Consider the following 22,935-nt stretch of genomic DNA (forward strand, 5'->3'; position numbering starts at 1 on the left):
TCAACTGCCTCAACAATGCTAGAATAAAAAGATAACAAATTTGTTAAACATGAACGGCCATTTATAAAACCATGTTGCGACTCAATTATTAATTTATGTTTTTCAAGATGAAGACGAATTTTATTTGCTATTATAGATTCGAGTAACTTTCCCACAATAGACGTTAGGCTAATTGGTCGATAGTTAGACGCAAGTGATCTATCTCCTTTCTTAAAAACTGGTATCACATTAGCAACTTTCCAAAACTCTGGCACTCTGCCTGACTCTATTGATTTATTAAATATGGTTGACAGTGGGTCACAAAGCTCCTCTTTGCATTCTTTAAGCACCCTGGCAAACACTTCATCCGGCCCTGGGGATTTGTTTGGTTTGAGTTTTACTATTTGTTTAAGAACATCCTCCCTGACTGGACTGGACTGCAAAAGGTGCTTGAGTCGGCAGAGTATCAGAATGTAGTGAACATGTAGATGAATCAGACGAAAGAGCAGCTGTCGTGAGAGTCCGTGTAGAACAAGCAGTGCCCTGGCAGAGACGGAGAGTCGGCAGGACAGGTTGTAGATCCCACATGATGTAGTTGCTGATGAAGCTGTCATCTGAGTAAGTAACGATCGCGGTGCAGCAAGCTGTAGCAGATGAACATGCAGAGATAATCGCGGTGAAAATCATAGCTATGACGAAGTTGTAGGAAGCGTTCCATCACAGGTGGAAGCGGTCCACAGCACGCAGCAGCAGTAGAGGTCCAGTGAGAGACCATGTTGTAGTCCATCGTGGCTGGGTATCGTCGGAACTCTCTGGGGTCACCAATGTAACGTACGATTATGTTACGTTGTTGAGTAGAGTAGATACACAGTATTTAGTGGATTTTCATATTTATTTAGAAGTCTTGGATACAGCAGTGTCGTAGACGTTGAGACGGAGCATGGAGCAGAGAGCTGAGTGAGGGCTGAGTTACGGAGCTCTATGTGGGAGAACGTTGTAGCTCGATGCGGCCCTAATTGTCTGCTGTCTGTTCTGTGACGAAGCTGAAGTGTCTTGGGGTCGATTAGAACTGCATACGCCGAGTGCTGCATTCTTGACTGAAAATTGTACTGTTCTCTATTCGATTGTTTGATGAAGATTAAGCTACCTAAAAGGTGGCACGGGCATGAATAGCCCGTAAGTGGTGGCCCTTTAGAGCCATTACCAGTATCAAGAGCTGATACTGGAGATCTGTGGAGGAGCGACTACAGCCTACGGAGAGGTCGTGACCTCTCTTCTCTATTCATGTTATTGTTGTTATAGATTCAGCTACTCGGAACAAGTTCCAAGTAGCACGGGCTATGGTAAGCCCGTAACTTACCTGGCACAAGAGTGGGTTCTCTATTCGATTGATTGATTGATTAAGATTATGCCACCCAAGAGGTGGCACAGGCATGAATAGCCCGTAAGTGGTAAAAAAAAAAAATTCTCAGTATTCTGAGTTTGCATTTAACCATCAAGCTGTTATCGCGGGGGAGGATACTGCTTCACAGTCTTTATGAGGGTGTCCAGCTGCTGGACACCTTTGTTGACCAGGAGAGTGGCTGTGTTGATGGCTTCAGGGTGGCCACTGCATGATTCAGAAACTCTTAAAGCTCTTCTAAGGTCATTGATTGGTTCACTTCTCTATTCACTACAAGCTTGCTTATATTTGGTGACTACACCTCACCTCTCTCCAACAGGATGAAAAGTGTTACCTGTAATTGGGGAAAAGAATTGTAGTTTCTGTAATTAGTGCTAATTAGTTATGCCATTAAGCTAATGAGATATTGTAGTGAGTATAATGTTTGTACGCGCTACAGTTGCTACAGAAGAGGACGCATGCATGGTTCCAATGTGGCTCGTCGTCTGGCTTGTGGCTCGTCGCCTGGCTTGTGGCTCGTCGCCTGGCTTGATCAGCTGATCATAGAGTAACTATTTACTTATCCTCTGAATAATATTAAATTTCCACCATGAAGTTCTAAGTATAAATATAACATTCTAGGTTTACAATACACTAACAATTGATTATCACGTGTATCTATAAAACAAGAAGCATCAAAAATGCTCTTACGTCTGGCCATTTTGGGGAGACCCAATCGCCTCTCAATCAATTCATACAATCGCCCGCCATTTTGGGGAGAGCCAGCCAAAAACACATACAGACATAGGAACAAGGAGCCCTACAGTTGTGGGCTTGGTGTCCGAACCTCTGGTGGTAAGAACAAAACTCTCCTCGGTGTTTTCGCTGTCGCCTAGATCCTGATACTGGATTCGCATGGTACGTCCTCCCTGGGCGGAAGAAACACTGGTTTTGGAGGATGTCGAGTTGTTGGGTGTCTGTGGTCTGCTGTGTATCACTGAGGTGGGAGAGCGTAGCGTTATCAGACGTCGTAAGAAGCCGGTCTGCTAGTGTAGCCAGCTGGGCTAATGGGGTGTCGTCAGCCATACTGAATAGGATCCCTTGAATGTGTTTTGGACAGAGTTGTATCCAGAATGATCTCACAATCTCGCTGGGGGCTGGACCAGTTTCAGTAAGCATTACATACTGAATATGCCGCAGAAGCTGGGCTGGTGTTTTCTCTGCTAATCTTTTGTCAGTGAGCAGTTGGTCCCTTTGTTGAATGCGGCATTTCATCGCTGCCTGTAGAAGAGCGGCCTTCAATGCGGTGTACGTCCTGGTGTCTGGTGATGGTGCGGTGATGACAGCGGAGGCAGTGTGCATCGCCTCCGAGGAAAGTGTTGGCAGGGTACACGCATATCGGGCTTTCTCAGTCGTAATTTCGTGAAGGTCGTAAATAGCCTCCATCTGCATGAACCAAAATTCTGGTTCATCTGCGTTGTATGCTGGAAACCTGGTAGACAAATCCATGACGAAGATTTAGTTTGCGACTAGGTGTTCTCTTCACTCACTGGGTCATCAATGTAACGGTTCTATTGTTACGTAAATGATGGTGACAATAAACACAAACACTAAGAGAATATATATATTTAGTCGAGAATACAGAAGTACGCAGGTGATACTTTGGCGGGCAATGATGTGAGTTAATTGAGCGCACTGAGAGTCAGTACAGTATCTCGCAAGTGTCTGTTATGGACCACACTTGAGAGTAGACTAGTTATTATTCGATAGATTGATCGATAAAGATTAAGCCATCCAAAAGGTGGCACGGGCATGAATAGCCCATAAGTGGTGGCAATTTTTAGCCATTACCAGTATCAAGAGCTGATACTGGAGATCTGTGGAAGTGCGACTGCACCCTGCGTGACGGAAGATGTCTCCCGTAGTTATTATTCGTTGTTGTTGTTTCAGATTTAGCTACTCAGGACGAAGTGTCCATGTAGCACGGGCTACGGTGAGCCCGTAAAGTTATTATTCGCTACTCTGCTGCTTATATATATATGCTCGGGCAACACCTCACCGTTCTCCAAAGGTTGATAGGAATATTAACAGGAAGTATTGAAAGGTTTGAGTTCCATAACTAGTACTAAGAAGAGCTTTGCTTCTCTCATTAGGCCAATGCATTTGGAGCGAGTATATTATTAGGATAATCTACTCGCTACATTATTATTAAGTAAAAGTTAAAAAATTATGATTTCAAACGATTCTTAAGTTAGTCCTCCAAACTTCTGCGCGTTTTCTTACATGAAATGATCAAGGAGTGGAGACCGTGCAGAACAATTATTGTTTACATGATATCAACAAGTGTCTAGTAATTTATTTAAACATATGTATGATGATTAATACAGGCAAAAGTATCGTAAATATTAATATAAGAATGAATTTATATGAAAATCAACATGGCAAATATATGAACATAGAGTACATGTGAAATAGTGTGGTCCACAGTGCTCTGAGGCTGGTGTTCATAGCCCTAATGCTAGCTAGCTTTGCGCAGTGGCAGTATCGTAACCAATGAGGTACATCCGAGGTGCGATTATTGCTAGTTGAAAACTTTAACCAATACCCCGCTGGGTCAGCGTGTAAAAGCGTCGGCTACGGCAATTTTTGTTAGCCCGTTCAAGGGCTTCAATATAATACAGTTGTCTCACTTTTAGAACATTTAATAATTAAGTTTTCTGTTATATTATAAATCTATTATGTTATAGATCTTACGATACCTCGCTGACTCCACATAGGCAGGAGACGAGATTTACATACAGCATACTTGTGGTAATGTCTACGATTCCCTAAGGGACAATTTAACTTGACCTAAAACCATATAATTACATCAGACACGTTAACTTGTCAGTATTTGGATCTAATTACATGGAACTCCAGAATATAACCAGGATCCAAACAAAATTACACTTTTTATTTTGTTTATATATACTAAAAAGCTATCAGTAATCAGACCAGGCAATCACATTGCCTGGTCTGATCATACAAATACCTAGTATTACAAAACTTGTCATAACTTTAATACTGCAGCTTTCAGGTCTCTGGGCATTTCTTAGTTCTTCTAAATCTGAATTAATTTCTTTAATTTGTATGTTTCTAATAATTGCATTAGATAGTCCAAAGTCATAATCAATGTTTTCTTTCCTGCAAGCCTCATTGGCCAATCGATCTTCAAAGTCATGTTTTCCAACTCCAACATGGGAAGGGATCCACACAAATTTTATACAAGAGTTATTATCATTGGCAAGAATTACATTCCATTTAATATTACAAGCTACTTCAGACATACATTGTGATGGGTTATTTAAGGACTGCAGAGCACTTTTAGAGTCACAGAAAGTAACTCCACCACTGAGCTTAAGGTATTCAGTGGCTAGATAAATGCCCAATAGCTCAAAGCAATAGCTTTGAAAGTAGACTAGTTATTATTGTTGTTGTTGTTATAGATTCAGCAACTTGGAACAAGTTCCAAGTAGCACAAGCTATGGTGAGCCCGTAACTTACCTGGCACAGGAGCGGGTAGATATAACTAAGATAACCAACATCTCCCGTCAGTTATTATTCTGTTGTTTTAGATTCAGCTACTCGGAACATAATTCCCAAGTAGCACGGGCTATGGTGAGCCCGTAGTAGAGTTACCTGGCACAGGATCGGGGCAAGTAGCGCGGGGTATGGTTAGCCTCGTGAGTTATTATTCGCTACTCTGCTGCTTATATGCTCGGGCAACACCTCATTGTTCTCCAAAGGTTGACAGGAATATTAACTGGAAGTAGAGAAAGGTTTGAGTTCCATAACTAGTACTAAGAAGAGCTTTGCTTCTCTAATTAGGCTAATGCGTTTGGAGCGAGTATATTATTGGGATAATCTACTCACCACAGAATTTCCCCTCCCAGGGGATGAAAGGAAAAAACACTTGATCAAGGAACCTAGCTGGTCAGTGAATTGTACGCCCTGCTCGCGTTGTATAACCCTCAAAGTTAACTTCCTCCTCTTCGCTGATGTCATCTAACTGGAGTCGTAGGGTGGGATGTCGCACTGGATCGATCGTTCGTCGTCGTAGGATCAGATGGTGGTGCAGCTGGTAACTGGGGTTGTAGGGTGGGAGGTCGTACAGGGTCGTCCGTTGTCGTAGGTGGCGGTGCTGCTGGTAACTGTGGTCGAAAAGTGAACGGCGTAGTCGGCGGATGTCTCTCTGGAGGGATGTCTGGGGCAGCGTCACAGTGTGCTGGTTTAAGGCGGTTGACGGAGATGTTTACCCGCTGTCCTCGGCGTTCAATGGTGAATAACTTCGGTGTTCGGGAAACCACTTTAAATGGTCCTTCGTAAGGTGACTGTAGAGAGCGTCGACTCCTACAAACACGTGTTCAGTTGTGTGGAGCTCATGAGGCACATATGTAGCACGAGTTTTCGGTTGGCGTAGTCGTGTAGGCCGAATGCTTGCCATAGCCGCCCGTAATTTCTGGACGAAAGTGGGGTCTGAGGGGTGTGATGAGTGGCGTCGGGGTTAAGACACTTGCGAGATACTGTACTGACACTTGCGAGATAGTGTACTGACTCTTAGTGCGCTCAACTCACACCATTGCCCGCCAAAGTATCACCTGCATACTTCTGTATACTCGACCAAATATATATATTCTCTTAGTGTCTGTGTTTATTGTCACCATACTTTACGTAACAATAGAACCGTTACATTGGTGACCCAGTGAGTGAAGAGAACACCTAGTCGCAAACTAAATCTTCGTCATGGAATTATCTACCAGGTTTCCAGCATACAACGCAGTTGAACCAGAATTTTGGTTCATGCAGATGGAGGCTATTTTCGACCTTCACGAAATTACGACTGAGAAAGCCCGATATGCGTGTACCCTGCCAACACTTTCCTCGGAGGCTATGCACACTGCCTCCGCTGTCATCTCGGCACCATCACCAGACACCAGGACGTACACCGCATTGAAGGCCGCTCTTCTACAGGCAGCGATGAAATGCCGCATTCAACAAAGGGACCAACTGCTCACTGACAAAAGATTAGCAGAGAAAACACCAGCCCAGCTTCTGCGGCATATTCAGTATGTAATGCCTACTGAAACTGGTCCAGCCCCCAGCGAGATTGTGAGATCATTCTGGATACAACTCTGTCCAAAACACATTCAACGGGTCCTATTCAGTATGGCTGACGACACCCTATTAGCCCAGCTAGCTACACTAGCAGGTAAGTTACGGCTTCTTACGACGTCTGATAACGCTACGCTGTACCACCTCAGTGATACACAGCAGACCACAGACACCCAACAACTAGACGTCCTCCAAAACCGGCGTTTCTTCCGCCCAGGGAGGACGTACAATGCGAATCCAGTATCAGGATCTAGGCGACAGCGAAAACACCGAGGAGACTTTTTGTTCTTACCACCAGAGGTTCGGACACTAAGCCCACAACTGTAGGGCTCCTTAATTTTTTCGTGTGTCGGGAAACTACTTCTGCAGGGACTGTTAACGGCCAGTAACCCCGCCATTTCAAACACTACACTGCTCTACATATCTGACATCATAACCAAACGCCGTTTCCTCGTTTACACAGGTGCAGCAGCTAGTGTGTTGCCTCCCCCACTGGTCAAACCAACCCGCACTCCTGGTTTGGACTTACGTGCCACCAATGGTACGTCCGTCCGTACATATGAGACCCGCGCCCTGCTTCTCGATTTCGCCTCTCAGGGTCGCTTTACGTGGACTTTCCTCATAGCGGATGTGGAACGACCCATTCTTGGATGGGATTTCCTGCAACACCATCGACTTATTGTGGATCCCGCAGGTGCAGTACTTCGAGCCTCTCCTAGTACCTCTACACAGGTTAACAGCGTCACTCCAGTCGCATCTACGGAACTTAAAGCACTCCTGGATGAATTCAAAGATGTGACCCAACCCGCCGGCCCTCGACCAGAGGTTCAATATACGATTACACATCACATTACTACAACGGGAGCACCTACCTTCGCCAGACCACGCCGCCTGGCACCGGAACGATTGGCGGTAGCACGTGCTGAATTCAACAAGCTACAGGAGGTATGAATAATCCGCCCTTCGAATAGTCCATGGTCTTCACCTCTCCATATGGTCCCGAAAACAGCCCCAGGGGAATAGCGCCCTTGCGGGGACTAAAAGGCTCTCAACGTTCGTACTCTGCCGGATCGCTACCCAATACCACACATCCAGGATTTCTCACAGGGATTGAGCAACGCAACCGTTTTTTTTTTCGAAAATTGACCTTGTGGGGGCATTTCACCAGATCCCTGTGGAACCAGCAGACATTCCGAAAACTGCGATCACAACACCTTTTGGACTGTTTGAATTTGTCCGGATGCCTTTTGGTCTACGGAATGCATCCCAGACATTCCAACGCTTCATCGATCAAGTAATTAAGGACCTTCCTTTTTGCTACGCCTACATTGATGAACTACTGGTGGCCAGTACATCACCAACAGAACATCTGCTACACCTCGACTCCTCACCCGTCTGTGCAACTTCAGCTTGCAGCTCAACTCTGAGAAGTGTATTTTCCATGTTCCAGAGCTGGATTTCTTGTGACACCGTGTGTCAGCAGCAGGGGTCCAACCACTAGAGAAGAAAATCGAGGCAATCAAGGAATTCTCGAGCCCATCCACTCCAAAGAAGTTGCAAGAATTTCTTGGCGTGGTGAATTTTTATAATCGATTCATCCCACATTGTTCGAACATATTGCGACACTTATACGACCTCTTACGTGGTCGGAAACACACGTCCCGTCTTGCCTTGGAATGGACTCCCCAGGCAGAGACAGAATTCACAGACATAAAACACACGCTGGCGGAATTCACCTTACTCGCACACCCAGTGTCTGACGCTCCCACCAATCTTTCTACCGACGCTTCAAAAACAGCTATTGGTCCTGTACTACAACAGCTCATTGAAGGAGAATGGTGCCCAATTGCATTCTTTTCAGTATGCCTGTCACCCACTGAAGAGAAGTACAACACTTTTGATAGGGAACTGCTCGCCATCTACGCAGCCATACAACATTTCCGGCACTTCCTCGAGGGGCGGAACTTCCACATCATCACAGACCACAAACCCCTCACTTATCCACTGGCGGCCAAGGGTGATGCTCACTCTCCTCGAGTAGCCAACCACCTGGCATTTATCTCCCAATTTATCTCGGATATCCGCCATGTCAAAGAAACTAATAATGTCATAGCCGATGCACTGTTTCGACCCACCATAAACCACGCCGTGAAAACCCCAGCTCAGTTTTACTATTGTGTAATCTGCAAGGCCCAACGGGAAGACCCTGATCTGCAGCGATTACGGACATCTGACACAGCTCTCCGGTTCATCGAGATTCCCATGGAAGGTGGCGGTAGTATAATCTGTGACACCTTACGGACGGAAGCACTTAGGCCCAACATTCCTGCCCAGTTTCGCTGGAATACATTCTTAACATTTCACTCCCTAGCACACCCAGGAGTATGTGCTTCCCAGAAACTACTAACGGAGTTTCCTGTGTCATACATACGACAGGAATCAATTCCGATGTTCGACGATGGACTCGCTCATGTCTCCAGTGCTAGCGAGCGAAAACACATCGTCGCACAAAAAGCCCTCTTCAACAGTTTCCGTTACTACACTACACTCACTACTACACCGGGATGCTCCCGGACGCAGGTTCGAATCCTCGTCACGGCCCTTGTGGATTTGTTCATTAGTTCCCTTTACCTTCTGACCGTTTCGAGGTGGTGCATGTAGACATCGTTGGACCATTACCGTCGGCAAGAGGATGTTCTTATCTACTCACCTGCATCGATCGCACCTCCAGATGGCCGGAAGCAATCCCATTAATCAACATCTCAGCTGAGTCAGTGGTCCAGGCTTTCCTCCCTGGATGGGTCGCCAGTTTTAGCAGCCCCTTTGTCATCATCATCGACCAAGGACGACAGTTCGAACCATATCTATAGAAGGAACTTATGGAATTTCTCGGCACCACACACAACCGAATCACAGCATACCACCCTGAGTCGAACGGAATGGTTGAACGATGATGATGATGATGAAGATTAAGCCACCCAAAAGGTGGCACGGGCATGAATAGCCCGTAAGTGGTGGCCTTTATAAGCCATTTACCAGTATCAAGAGCTGATACTGGAGATCTGTGGAGGTGCGAATGCACCCTACACGATGGGAGATGTCTCCCTTGTGAATGTGTTTAAGATGAAGATGAAGCCACCCAATAGGTGGCACGGGCATGAATTGGTAAGTGGTGGCCCTTTTGAGCCATCACCAGTATCAATAGATGATACTGGAGATCTGTGGAGGTGCGACTGCACCCAGCGTGACTGGAGATGTCTCCCGTGTTTTAAACAGATGAAGAAGATGAAGATGAAGCCACCCAAAAGGTGGCACGGGCATGAATAGCTCGTAAGTGGTGGCCCTTTCGAGCCATCACCAGTATCAAGAGCTGATACTGAAGATCTGTGGAGGTGCAAGTGCACTCTGCATGACGGGAGATGTCTCCCATGAATGTGTCCAAGATGACGATTAAACCATCCAAAAGGTGGCACGGGCGTGAATAGCCCGTAAGTGGTGGCCCTTTTGACCCATTACCAGTATCAAGAGCTGATACTGGAGATCTGTGGAGGTGCAACTGCACCCTGCGTGACGGGAGATGTCTCCCGGACCAAGTGTGTGGTGATTGATGAAGATTAAGCCACCCAAGAGGTGGCACGGGCATGAATAGCCCGTAAGTGGTGGCCCTTTTGAGCCATCACCAGTATCAATAGATGATACTGGAGATCTGTGGAGGTGCGACTGCACCCTGCGTGACGGAAGATGTCTTCCGTAGTTATTATTCGCTACTCTGCTGCTTATATGCTCGGGCAACACCTCATTGTTCTCCAAAGGTTGACAGGAATATTAACTGGAAGTAGGGAAAGGTTTGAGTTCCATAACTATTACTAAGAAGAGCTTTGCTTCTCTCATTAGGCTAATGCGTTTGGAGCAAGTATATTATTGGGATAATCTACTCACTAAAGAATTTCCCCTCCCAGGGGATAAAAGGAAAAAACACTTGATCAAGGAACCTAGCTGGTCGGTGAATTGTACGCCCTGCTCGCGTTGTATAACCCTCAAAGTTAACTTCCTCCTCTTTGCTGATGTCATCTAACTGGAGTCGTAGGGTGGGATGTCGCACTGGATCGTCCGTCGTCGTAGGATCAGATGGTGGTGCAGCTGGTAACTGGGGTTGTACGGTGGGAGGTCGTACAGGGTCGTCCGTTGTCGTAGGTGGCGGTGCTGCTGGTAACTGTGAATGGTTGAACGCTTTCATAGACAATTAAAAGACGCCCTAAGAGCTCAAGCACGCCCTGATGATTGGATCTACAGTCAATCATTAGTCTTGCTTGGCATTCGTTCGCCCACGAAGGACGGCAGTGGATTCTCGGTAGCAGACTTAGTATACGGATCTAGCCTGCAGCTTCCGGGCGAATTCTTAACCCCGATGCCACTCATCACACCCTCAGACCCCACTTTTGTCCAGAAATTACGGGCGGCAATGGGAAGCATTCGGCCTACACCACCACACTAACCGACAACTCGTGCTACATATGTGCCTCATGAGCTCCACACAACTGAACACGTGTTTGTAAGAGTCGACGCTGTTCGACACCCTCTACAGTCACCTTACGAAGGACCATTTAAAGTGGTTTCCCGAACACGGAAGTTATTCACCATTGAACGCCGAGGACAGCGGGTAAACATCTCCGTCAACCGCCTTAAACCAGCACACTGTGACACTGCCCCAGACATCCCTCCAGAGACATCCGCCGACTACGCTGTTCACTTTTCGACCACAGTTACCAGCAGCACCGCCACCTACGACAACGGACGACCCTGTACATAAGAACATAAGAACAAAGGTAACTGCAGAAGGCCTATTGGCCCATACGAGGCAGCTCCTATTCTATAACCACCCAATCCCACTCATATACTTGTCCAACCCGTGCTTGAAACAATCGAGGGACCCCACCTCCACAATGTTACGCGGCAATTGGTTCCACAAATCAACAACCCTGTTACTGAACCAGTATTTACCCAAGTCTTTCCTAAATCTAAACTTATCCAATTTATATCCATTGTTTCGTGTTCGGTCCCGTGTTGATACTCTTAATACCCCATTAATATCCCCCCGGTTATGTCCATTCATCCACTTGTAAACCTCTATCATGTCACCCCTAACTCTTCGCCTTTCCAGTGAATGCAACTTAAGCTTTGTTAATCTTTCTTCATATGAAAGATTTCTAATTTGGGGAATTAACTTAGTCATCCTACGCTGGACACGTTCAAGTGAATTTATATCCATTCTATAATATGGCGACCAAAACTGAACTGCATAATCTAAATGGGGCCTAACTAGAGCAAGATATAGCTTGAGAACCACACCAGGTGTCTTGTTACTAACGCTGCGATTAATAAATCCAAGTGTCCGATTTGCCTTATTACGAACATTTATGCATTGATCCTTTTGTTTTAAATTCTTACTAATCATAACTCCCAGATCCCTTTCGCAATCCGACTTCGCAATCACAACACCATCTAGCTCGTATCTTGTAACTCTATCATCATTACCTAACCTCAGAACTTTACATTTATCAGCATTAAACTGCATCTGCCTCAGCATTAAACTGCATCTGCCTCAGCATTAAACTGCATCTGCCTCAGCATTAAACTGCATCTGCCTCAGCATAAACTGCATCTGTACGACCTCCCACCGTACAATCCCAGTTACCAGCTGCACCACCATCTGATCCTACGACGACGGACGATCCAGTGCGACATCCCACCCTACGACTCCAGTTAGACGACATCAGCAAAGAGGAGGAAGTTAACTTTGAGGGTTATACAACGCGAGCAGGGCGTACAATTCACCGACCAGCTAGGTTCCTTGATCAAGTGTTTTTTCCTTTTATCCCCTGGGAGGGGAAATTCTGTAGTGAGTAGATTATCCCAATAATATACTTGCTCCAAACGCATTAGCCTAATGAGAGAAGCAAAGCTCTTCTTAGTACTAGTTATGGAACTCAAACCTTTCCCTACTTCCAGTTAATATTCCTGTCAACCTTTGGAGAACAATGAGGTGTTGCCCGAGCATATAAGCAGCAGAGTAGCGAATAATAACTACGGAAGACATCTTCCGTCACGCAGGGTGCAGTCGCACCTCCTCAGATCTCCAGTATCATCTATTGATACTGGTGATGGCTCAAAAGGGCCACCACTTACGGGCTATTCATGCCCGTGCCACCTCTTGGGTGGCTTAATCTTCATCAATCATCAATCAATCGAATAATAACTCACGAGGCTAACCATACCCCGCACTCCTTGCCCCGATCCTGTGCCAGGTAACTCCACTACGGGCTCACCATAGCCCATGCTACTTGGGAATTATGTTCCGAGTAGCTGAATCTAAAACAACAGAATAATAACTGACGGGAGACATCTCCCGTCATGCAGGGTGCAGCCGCACCTCGACAGATCTCCAATATCATCTATTGATACTGGTAATGGCTCAAAAGGGCCACCACTTAAGGGCTATTCATGTCCGTGCCACCTTTTGGGTGGCTTAATCTTCATCGATCAATCGAATAATAACTCAGCACCGCTCCTGTGCCAGGTAAGTTACGGCCTCACCATACCCTGTGCTACTTGGAACTTGTTCCGAGTAGCTGAATCTATAACAACAACAACGATAATAACTAGTCTACTTTCAAAGCTATTGCTTTGAGCTATTGGGCATTTATCTAGCCACTGAATACCTTAAGCTCAGTGGTGGAGTTATTTAAGCTCAGTGGTGGAGTTATTTTCTGTGACTCTAAAAGTGCTCTGCAGTCCTTAAATAACCCATCACAATGTATGTCTGAAGTAGCTTGTAATATTAAATGGAATGTAATTCTTGCTAATGATAATAACTCTTGTATAAAATTTGTGTGCATCCCGTCCCATGTTGAAGTTGGAAAACATGGCTTTGAAGATCGATTGGCCAATGAGGCTTGCAGGAAAGAAAACATTGATTATGACTTTGGACTATCTAATGCAATTATTAGAAACATACAAATTAAAGAAATTAATTCAGATTTAGAAGAACTAAGAAATGCCCAGAGACCTGAAAGCTGCAGTATTAAAAGTTATGACAAGTATTGTAATACTAGGTATTTGGATGATCAGCACATTAATCAGACCAGGCAATGTGATTGCCTGGTCTGATTACTGATAGCTTTTTAGTATTTATAAACAAAATAAAAAGTGTAATTTTGTTTGGATCCTGGTTATATTCTGGAGTTCCATGTAATTAGATCCAAGTACTGACAAGTTAACACGTGTCTGATATAATTATATGGTTTTAGGTTAAGTTAAATTGTCCCTTAGGGAATCGTAGACATTACCACAAGTATGCTGTAAGTGAATCTCGTTTCCTGCCTATGTAGAGTCAGCGAGGTATCATAAGATCTATAACATAATAGATTCATAATATATCATAAAACTTAATTATTAAATGTTCTAAAAGTGAGACAACTGTATTATATTGAAGCCCTTGAACGGGCTAACAAAAATTGCCGTAGCCGACGCTTTTACACGCCGACCCAGCGGGGTATTGGTTAAAGTTTTCAACTAGCAATAATCGCACCTCGGATGTACCTCATTGGTTACGATACTGCCACTGCGCAAAGCTAGCTAGTATTAGGGCTATGAACACCAGCCTCAGAGCACTGTGGACCACACTATTTCACATGTACTCTATGTTCATATATTTGCCATGTTGATTTTCATATAAATTCATTCTTATATTAATATTTACGATACTTTTGCCTGTATTAATTATCATACATATGTTTAAATAAATTACTAGACACTTGTTGATGTCATGTAAACAATAATTGTTCTGCACGGTCTTCGCTCCTTGATCATTTCATGTAAGAAAACGCGCAGAAGTTTGGAGGACTAACTTAAGAATCGTTTGAAATCATAATTTTTTAACTTTTACTTAATAATAATGTAGCGAGTAGATTATCCTAATAATATACTCGCTCCAAATGCATTGGCCTAATGAGAGAAGCAAAGCTCTTCTTAGTACTAGTTATGGAACTCAAACCTTTCCCTACTTCCAGTTAATATTCCTGTCAACCTTTGGAGAACGGTGAGGTGTTGCCCGAGCATATAAGCAGCAGAGTAGCGAATAATAACTTTACGGGCTCACCGTAGCCCGTGCTACATGGACACTTCGTCCTGAGTAGCTAAATCTGAAACAACAACAACGAATAATAACTACGGGAGACATCTTCCGTCACGCAGGGTGCAGTCGCACTTCCACAGATCTCCAGTATCAGCTCTTGATACTGGTAATGGCTCAAAAGGGCCACCACTTTTGGGATATTCATGCCCGTGCCACCTTTTGGATGGCTTAATCTTTATCAATCAATCTATCGAATAATAACTAGTCTACTCTCAAGTGTGGTCCATAACAGACACTTGCGAGATACTGTACTGACTCTCAGTGCGCTCAATTAACTCACACCATTGCCCGCCAAAGTATCACCTGCGTACTTCTGTATACTCGACTAAATATATATATTCTCTTAGTGTTTGTGTTTATTGTCACCATCATTTACGTAACAATAGAACCGTTACATTGATGACCCAGTGAGTGAAGAGAACACCTAGTCGCAAACTAAATCTTCGTCATGGATTTATCTACCAGGTTTCCAGCATACAACGCAGATGAACCAGAATTTCGGTTCATGCAGATGGAGGCTATTTTCGACCTTCACGAAATTACGACTGAGAAAGCCCGATATGCGTGTACGCTGCCAACACTTTCCTCGGAGGCTATGCACACTGCCTCCGCTGTCATCACGGCACCATTACCAGACACCAGGACGTACACCACATTGAAGGACGCTCTTCTACAGCCAGCGATGAAATGCCGCATTCAACAAAGGGACCAACTGCTCACTGACAAAAGATTAGCAGAGAAAACACCAGCCCAGCTTCTGCGGCATATTCAGTATGTAATGCTTACTGAAACTGGGCCAGCCCCCAGCGAGATTGTGAGATCATTCTGGATACAACTCTGTCCAAAACACATTCAAGGGGTCCTATTCAGTATGGCTGACGACACCCCATTAGCCCAGCTGGCTACACTAGCAGACCGGCTTCTTACGACGTCTGATAACGCTACGCTCTCCCACCTCAGTGATACACAGCAGACCACAGACACCAAACAACTCGACATCCTCCAAAACCGGCGTTTCTTCCGCCCAGGGAGGACGTACCATGCGAATCCAGTATCAGGATCTAGGCGACAGCGAAAACGCCGAGGAGAGTTTTGTTCTTACCACCAGAGGTTCGGACACCAAGCCCACAACTGTAGGGCTCCTTGTTCCTATGTCGGGAAACTACTTCGGCGGGGACTGTTAACGGCCAGTAACCCCACCATTTCAAACACTACACCGCTCTACATATCTGACATCATAACCAAACGCCGTTTCCTCGTTTACACAGGTGCAGCAGCTAGTGTGTTGCCTCCCCCACTGGTCAAACCAACCCGCATTCCTGGTTTGGACTTACGTACCGCCAATGGTACATCCGTCCGTACATATGAGACCCGCGCCCTGCTTCTCGATTTCGCCTCTCTAGGTCGCTTTACGTGGGCTTTCCTCATAGCGGATGTGGAACAACTCATTCTTGGATGGGATTTCCTGCAACACCATCGACTTATTGTGGATCCCGCAGGTGCAGTACTTCGAGCCTCTCCTAGTACCTCTACACAGGTTAACAGCGTCACCCCAGTCGCATCTACGGAACTTCAAGCACTCCTGGATGAATTCAAAGATGTGACCCAACCCGCCAGCCCTCGACCAGAAGTGCAATATACGATTACACATCACATTACTACAACGGGAGCACCTACCTTCGCTAGACCAAACCGCCTGGCACCGGAACGATTGGCGGTAGCACGTGCTGAATTCAACAAGCTACAGGAGGTATGATTGATTGATTGATGAAGATTAAGGCACCCAAAAGGTGGCACGGGCATGAATAGCATGTAAGTGGTGGCCCTTTTAAGCCATTACCAGTATCAAGAGCTGATAATGGAGATCTGTGGAGGTGCGAATGCACCCTGCATGACGGGAGATGTCTCCCTTGTGAATGTGTTAAGATGAAGATGAAGCCACCCAAAAGGTGGCACGGGCATAAATAGCCCGTAAGTGGTGGCCATTTTAAGCCATTACCAGTATCAATAGATGATACTGGAGATCTGTGGAGGTGCGACTGCACCCTGCGTGACGGGAGATGTCTCCCGGACCAAATGGTGACCAGATGGTGTGGGCTGTTGTTGTTGAATGAGGAGGTATGATGATGATGATGATGAAGATTAAGCCACCCAAAAGGTGGCACGGGCATGAATAGCCAGTAAGTGGTGGCCATTTTAAGCCATTACCAGTATCAAGAGCTGATACTGGAGATCTGTGGAGGTGCGAATGCACCCTGCATGATGGGAGATGTCTCCCTTGACATCCCTCCCTTGTGTTAAGATGAAGATGAAGCCACCCAATAGGTGGCACGGGCATGAATAGCTCGTAAGTGGTGGCCCTTTCGAGCCATCACCAGTATCAAGAGCTGATACTGGAGATCTGTGGAGGTGCAACTGCACCCTGCGTGACGGGAGATGTCTCCCGTGTTTTAAACAGATGAAGAAGATGAAGATGAAGCCACCCAAAAGGTGGCACGGGCATGAATAGCTCGTAAGTGGTGGCCCTTTTGAGCCATCACCAGTATCAAGAGCTGATACTGGAGATCTGTGGAGGTGCGAATGCACCCTGCATGGCGGGAGATGTCTCCCTTGTGAATGTGTTATGAAGATGAAGCCACCCAAAAGGTGGCACGGGCATGAATAGCTCGTAAGTGGTGGCCCTTTTGAGCCATTACCCGTATCAAGAGCTGATACTGGAGATCTGTGGAGGCGCGACTGCACCCTGCGTGACGGGAGATGTCTCCCGGACCAAGTGGTGACCAGATGGTGGTGATGAGGAGGTATGAATAATCCGCCCTTCAAATAGTCCATGGGCTTCACCTCTCCATATGGTCCCGAAAACAGCCCCAGGGGTGTTTGGGTAGGGATCGCTACCCAATACCACACATCCAGGATTTCTCACAAGGATTGAGCAATGCAACCGTTTTTTTCGAAAATTGACCTTGTGCGGGCATTTCACTAGATCCCTGTGGAACCGACAGACATTCCGAAAACTGCGATCACAACACCTTTTGGACTGTTTGAATTCGTCCGGATGCCTTTTGGGCTACGTAATGCAGTCCAGACATTCCAACGCTTCATCGACCAAGTAATTAAGGACCTTCCTTTTTGCTACGCCTACATTGACGATCTACTGGTGGCCAGTACATCACCAACAGAACATCTGCTACACCTCGACTCCTCACCCGTTTGTGCAACTTCAGCTTGCAGCTCAACTCTGAGAAGTGTATTTTCCATGTTCCAGAGCTGGATTTCTTGGGACACCGTGTGTCAGCAGCAGGGGTCCAACCACTAGAGAAGAAAATCGAGGCAATCAAGGAATTCTCGCGCCCATCCACTCCAAAGAAGTTGCAAGAATTTCTTGGCGTGGTGAATTTTTATAATCGATTCATCCAACATTGTTCGAACATCTTGCGACACTTATACGACCTCTTACGTGGTCGGAAACACACGTCCCGTCTTCCGTTGGATTGGACTCCCCAGGCAGAGACAGCATTCACCAACATAAAACACACGCTGGCAGAATTCACCTTACTCGCACACCCAGTGTCTGACGCTCCCACCAATCTTTCTACCGACGCTTCAAACACAGCTATTGGTGCTGTACTACAACAGCTCATTGAAGGAGAATGGCGCCCAACTGCATTCTTTTCAGTACACCTGTCACCCGCTGTAGAGAAGTACAGCACTTTTGATAGGGAACTGCTCGCCATCTACGCAGCCATACAACATTTCCGGCACTTTCTCGAGGGGCGGAACTTCCACATCCTCACAGACCACAAACCCCTCACTTATACACTGGCGGCCAAGGGTGATGCTCACTCTCCTCGAGTAGCCAACCACCTGGCATTTATCTCCCAATTTACCTCGGATATCCGCCAGGTCAAAGGAACTAACAATGTCATAGCCGATGCACTGTTTCGACCCACCATAAACCACGTCGTGAAAACCCCAGCTCAGGTGGACTATTGTGTACTCAGCAAGGCCCAACGGGAAGACCCTGATCTGCAGCGATTACGAACATCTGACACAACTGTCCGGTTCATCGAGATTCCCATGGAAGGTGGCGGTAGTATAATCTGTGACACCTTACGGACGGAAGCACTTAGGCCCACCATTCCTGCCCAGTTTCGCTGGAATACATTCTCAACATTTCACTCTGTAGCACACCCAGGAGTACGTGCTTCCCAGAAACTACTAACGGAGTTTCCTGTGTCATACATACGACAGGAATCAATTCTGATGTTCGACGATGGACTCGCTCATGTCTCCAGTGCTAGCGAGCGAAAACATATCGTCACACAAAGAGCCCTCTTCAACAGTTTCCGTTACTACACTACACTCACTACTACACCGGGATGCTCCCGGACGCACGTTCGAATCCTCGTCACGGCCCTTGTGGATTTGTTCATTAGTTCCCTTTACCTTCTGACCGTTTCGAGGTGGTGCATGTAGACATCGTTGGACCATTCCGTCGGCAAGAGGATGTTCTTATCTACTCACCTGCATCGATCGACTCTCCAGATGGCCGGAAGCAATCCCATTAATCAACATCTCAGCTGAGTCAGTGGTCCAGGCTTTCCTCCCTGGATGGGTTCCCCCTTTAGCAGCCCCTTTGTCATCATCACCGACCAAGGATGACAGTTTGAACCATATCTATAGAAGGAACTTATTGAATTCCTCGGCACCAGGGAGCCGGTCGGCCGAGCGGACAGCACACTGGGCTTGTGATCCTGTGGTCCCGGGTTCGATCCCGGGCGCCGGCGAGAAACAATGGACAGTTTCTTTCACCCTATGCTCCTGTTACCTAGCAGTAAAATAGGTACCTGGGTGTTAGTCAGCTGTCACGGGCTGCTTCCTGGGGGTGGAGGCCTGGTCGAGGACCGGGCCGCGGGGACACTAAAAAGCCCCGAAATCATCTCAAGATAACCACACACAACCGAACCACAACATACCACCCTGAGTCGAACGGAATGGTTGAACGCTTAGACTTAGACAACTAAAAGCCGCCCTGATGATTGGATGATTCATCGACAGCCAATCATTAGTCTTGCTTGGCATTCGTTCGCCCACGAAGGAGGGCAGTGGATTCTAGGTAGCAGACTAAGTATACGGATCTAGCCTGCGGCTTCCGGGCGAATTCTTAACCCCGACGCCACTCATCACACCCTCAAACCCCACTTTTGTCCAGAAATTACGGCCGGCCATGGAAAGCATTCGGCTTACACCACTACGCCAACCGACAACTCGTGCTACATATGTGCCTCATGAGCTCCACACAACTGAACACGTGTTTGTAAGAATCGACGCTGTTCGACGCCCTCTGCAGTCATCTTACGAAGGACTATTTAAAGTGGTTTCTCGAACACCGATGTTCTTCACCATTGAACGCCGAGGACAGCGGGTAAACATCTCCGTCAACCGCCTTAAACCAGCACACTGTGACGCTGCCCCAGACATCCCTCCAGAGACACATCCGCCGATAACGCCGTTCACTTTTCGACCACAGTTACCAGCAGCACCGCCACCTACGACAACGGACGATCCTGTACGACCTCCCATCCTACAACCCCAGTTACCAGCTGCACCACCACCTGATCCTACAACGACGGACGATCCAGTGCGACATCCCACCCTACGACCCTATTTAGATGACATCAGCGAAGAGGAGGAAGTTAACTTTGAGGGTTATACAACGCGAGCAGAGCGTACAATTCACCGACCAGCTAGGTTCCTTGATCAAGTGTTTTTTTCCTTTCATCCCCTGGGAGGGGAAATTCTGTCGTGAGTAGATTATCCCAATAATATACTCGCTCCAAACGCATTAGCCTAATGAGAGAAGCAAAGCTCTTCTTAGTACTAGTTATGGAACTCAAACCTTTCCCTACTTCCAGTTAATATTCCTGTCAACCCTTGGAGAACAATGAGGTGTTGCCCGAGCATATAAGCAGCAGAGTAGCGAATAATAACTCACGAGGCTAACCATACCCCGCGCTACTTGCCCCGATCCTGTGCCAGGTAACTCCACTACGGGCTCACCATAGCCCGTGCTACTTGGGAATTTTGTTCCGAGTAGCTGAATCTAAAACAACAGAATAATAACTGACGGGAGACATCTCCCGTCATGCAGGGTGCAGCCGCACCGCCACAGATCTCCAGTATCATCTATTGATACTGGTAATGGCTCAAAAGGGCCACCACTTAACGGCTATTCATGTCTGTGCCACCTTTTGGGTGGCTTAATCTTCATCGATCAATCGAATAATAACTCAGCACCGCTCCTGTGCCAGGTAAGTCCACTACGGGCTCACCATAGCCCGTGCTACTTGCCCCGCTCCTGTGCCAGGTAAGTCCACTACGGGCTCACTATAGCCCGTGCTACTTGCCCCGCTCCTGTGCCAGGTAAGTTACGGGCTCACCATAGCCCATCTTACTTGGAGCTCGTTCCGAGTAGCTGAATCTATAACAACAACAACGAATAATAACTGGCAGATTCATTCAGCACCGCTCCTGTGCCAGGTAAGTGCATTACGTGCTCAACATAGCCTGTACTACTTGCCCCGCTCCTGTGCCAGGTAAGTTACGGGCTCACCATAGCCTGTGCTACTTGGAACTTGTTCCGAGTAGCTGAATCTATAACAATAACAACTAGTCTACTTTCAAAGCTATTGCTTTGAGCTATTGGGCATTTATCTAGCCACTGAATACCTTAAGCTCAATGGTGGTGGAGTTATTTTCTGTGACTCTAAAAGTGCTCTGCAGTCCTTAAATAACCCATCACAATGTATGTTGGAAGTAGCTTGTAATATTAAATGGAATGTAATTTTTGCCAATGATAATAACTCTTGTATAAAATTTGTGTGGATCCCATCCCATGTTGGAGTTGGAAAACATGACTTTGAAGATCGATTGGCCAATGAGGCTTGCAGGAAAGAAAACATTGATTATGACTTTGGACTATCTAATGCAATTATTAGAAACATACAAATTAAAGAAATTAATTCAGATTTAGAAGAACTAAGAAATGCCCAGAGACCTGAAAGCTGCAGTATTAAAAGTTATGACAAGTTATGTAATACTAGGTATTTGTATGGTCAGCACAGTAACCAGACCAGGCAATGTGATGTAGTCATTGCGGGAATTCGCCTTGACTATAGACACATCTGGCAGGTTAGTGAGGCTGTGCCACTACCTGAATACTCAGATTGTAAACTCTGTGATAAACCTTTAATGTATTCACTAGAACACTATATTGTTGAATGAGAAACCGTAAAGGACTTTAGACCTCCTGGCCTATTGTACCACCAACTGTGTAACTACTTTATTGACCCAGGTGTTCTGGACGACATCCTAACAATTTACCAAAAATTTACTTGTCCATTTTAAAGAATGAAGAACAATTTTTATTTATATTACTTTTAAGCTGCATCACTTATGAACCCATCCCTGCCCTTGTGTGGCAGTGCACGAGAGAAAGTTGTTATCACATATCCATACATTAAAACATTGATTGTAACCATGATATATATGTACTTCCGCCTACAGTTTAGACCTATTGTCTTATGTTATGACCCTCTGTCCTGCGTGACAATGAATACCAGCATTATCCTCACTTCAATAAGACTTAATCGAAATCCTCAGATTAGGCAAAATTGTAATTAATTTTGTCAATATAGATGTTAATAATAATACTCGCCTGGCGCTTCGCAACCGCTATGGCCTTGGTTCGTATACTGGCTGGGAAGGACTGACTGGGTGCCAATCCTTAACTGTAGCCTCTGCATGTTCACCCAGCAGTGAAAGAGTATCTGGTTGTTAAACGATTTTGCGGGTCATCTTTGGGGAAAAAATTAGGATTAAGGACTTTTCCGAAACGCTATGCTGCTAATGACTTTTCAAGTATATATAAATAAAAATTAGCGTTTTAGTATATATAAACAAAATAAAAAGTGTAATTTTGTTTGGATCCTGGTTATATTCTGGAGTTCCATGTAATTAGATCCGAGTACTGACAAGTTAACACGTGTCTGATATAATTATATGGTTTTAAGTTAAGTTAAATTGTCCCTCAAGGAATCGTAGACATTACCACAAGTATGCTGTATGTGAATCTCGTCTCCTGCCTATGTGGAGTCAGCGAGGTATCATAAGATCTATTACATAATAGATTTATAATATAGCATAAAACTTAATTATTAAATGTTCTAAA

General features: G+C 45.8%; 2 protein-coding genes and 2 non-coding genes across 4 annotated transcripts; 2 read left to right on the forward strand and 2 right to left on the reverse strand.

Annotated features, from left to right (window-relative positions):
• Positions 1-387: 387 nt before the first annotated feature.
• Positions 388-2,869, reverse strand: LOC138365834 (uncharacterized). The gene is made up of 2 exons (XM_069326389.1): positions 2,161-2,869; positions 388-623 (listed from the first exon to the last, which is right to left on the reverse strand). The coding sequence occupies exons 1-2, from the start codon at positions 2,867-2,869 to the stop codon at positions 388-390; spliced, it is 945 nt and encodes a 314-aa protein (XP_069182490.1).
• A 1,015-nt stretch (positions 2,870-3,884) lies between these two features.
• Positions 3,885-4,025, forward strand: LOC123748727 (U4 spliceosomal RNA). The gene has a single exon (XR_006771807.1). It is a non-coding gene; the product is annotated as a U4 spliceosomal RNA (small nuclear RNA).
• Positions 4,026-14,003: 9,978 nt separating this feature from the next.
• On the reverse strand, positions 14,004-14,144 carry LOC123753576 (U4 spliceosomal RNA). Its single transcript, XR_006772303.2, has one exon. It is a non-coding gene; the product is annotated as a U4 spliceosomal RNA (small nuclear RNA).
• Positions 14,145-15,153: 1,009 nt separating this feature from the next.
• On the forward strand, positions 15,154-22,890 carry LOC138365835 (uncharacterized). Its single transcript, XM_069326396.1, has 5 exons — positions 15,154-15,838; positions 15,974-16,455; positions 17,871-18,686; positions 21,219-21,301; positions 22,800-22,890. Exons 1-5 carry the CDS (start codon positions 15,154-15,156, stop codon positions 22,888-22,890), a joined length of 2,157 nt encoding a protein of 718 aa, XP_069182497.1.
• The last annotated feature ends 45 nt before the right edge of the window (positions 22,891-22,935 follow it).

Source organism: Procambarus clarkii, chromosome 2, assembly GCF_040958095.1.
Source record: "Procambarus clarkii isolate CNS0578487 chromosome 2, FALCON_Pclarkii_2.0, whole genome shotgun sequence".
NCBI lineage: Eukaryota > Metazoa > Arthropoda > Malacostraca > Decapoda > Cambaridae > Procambarus > Procambarus clarkii.

Bases quoted from the DNA above. Each gene is read 5' to 3' on its own strand.
- LOC138365834 (XM_069326389.1), bottom strand. From the start codon at position 2,869: ATGGATTTGTCTACCAGGTTTCCAGCATACAACGCAGATGAACCAGAA. The intron at 624-2,160 runs GTATGTGTTTTT...CATCTGCTACAG, and splicing joins GGCTCCTTGTTCCTATGTCT to CTTGCTGCACCGCGATCGTT.
- LOC138365835 (XM_069326396.1), top strand. From the start codon at position 15,154: ATGGATTTATCTACCAGGTTTCCAGCATACAACGCAGATGAACCAGAA. The intron at 15,839-15,973 runs GTAGGGCTCCTT...TCGTTTACACAG, and splicing joins CGGACACCAAGCCCACAACT to GTGCAGCAGCTAGTGTGTTG. The intron at 16,456-17,870 runs GTATGATTGATT...ACTGGTGGCCAG, and splicing joins AATTCAACAAGCTACAGGAG to TACATCACCAACAGAACATC.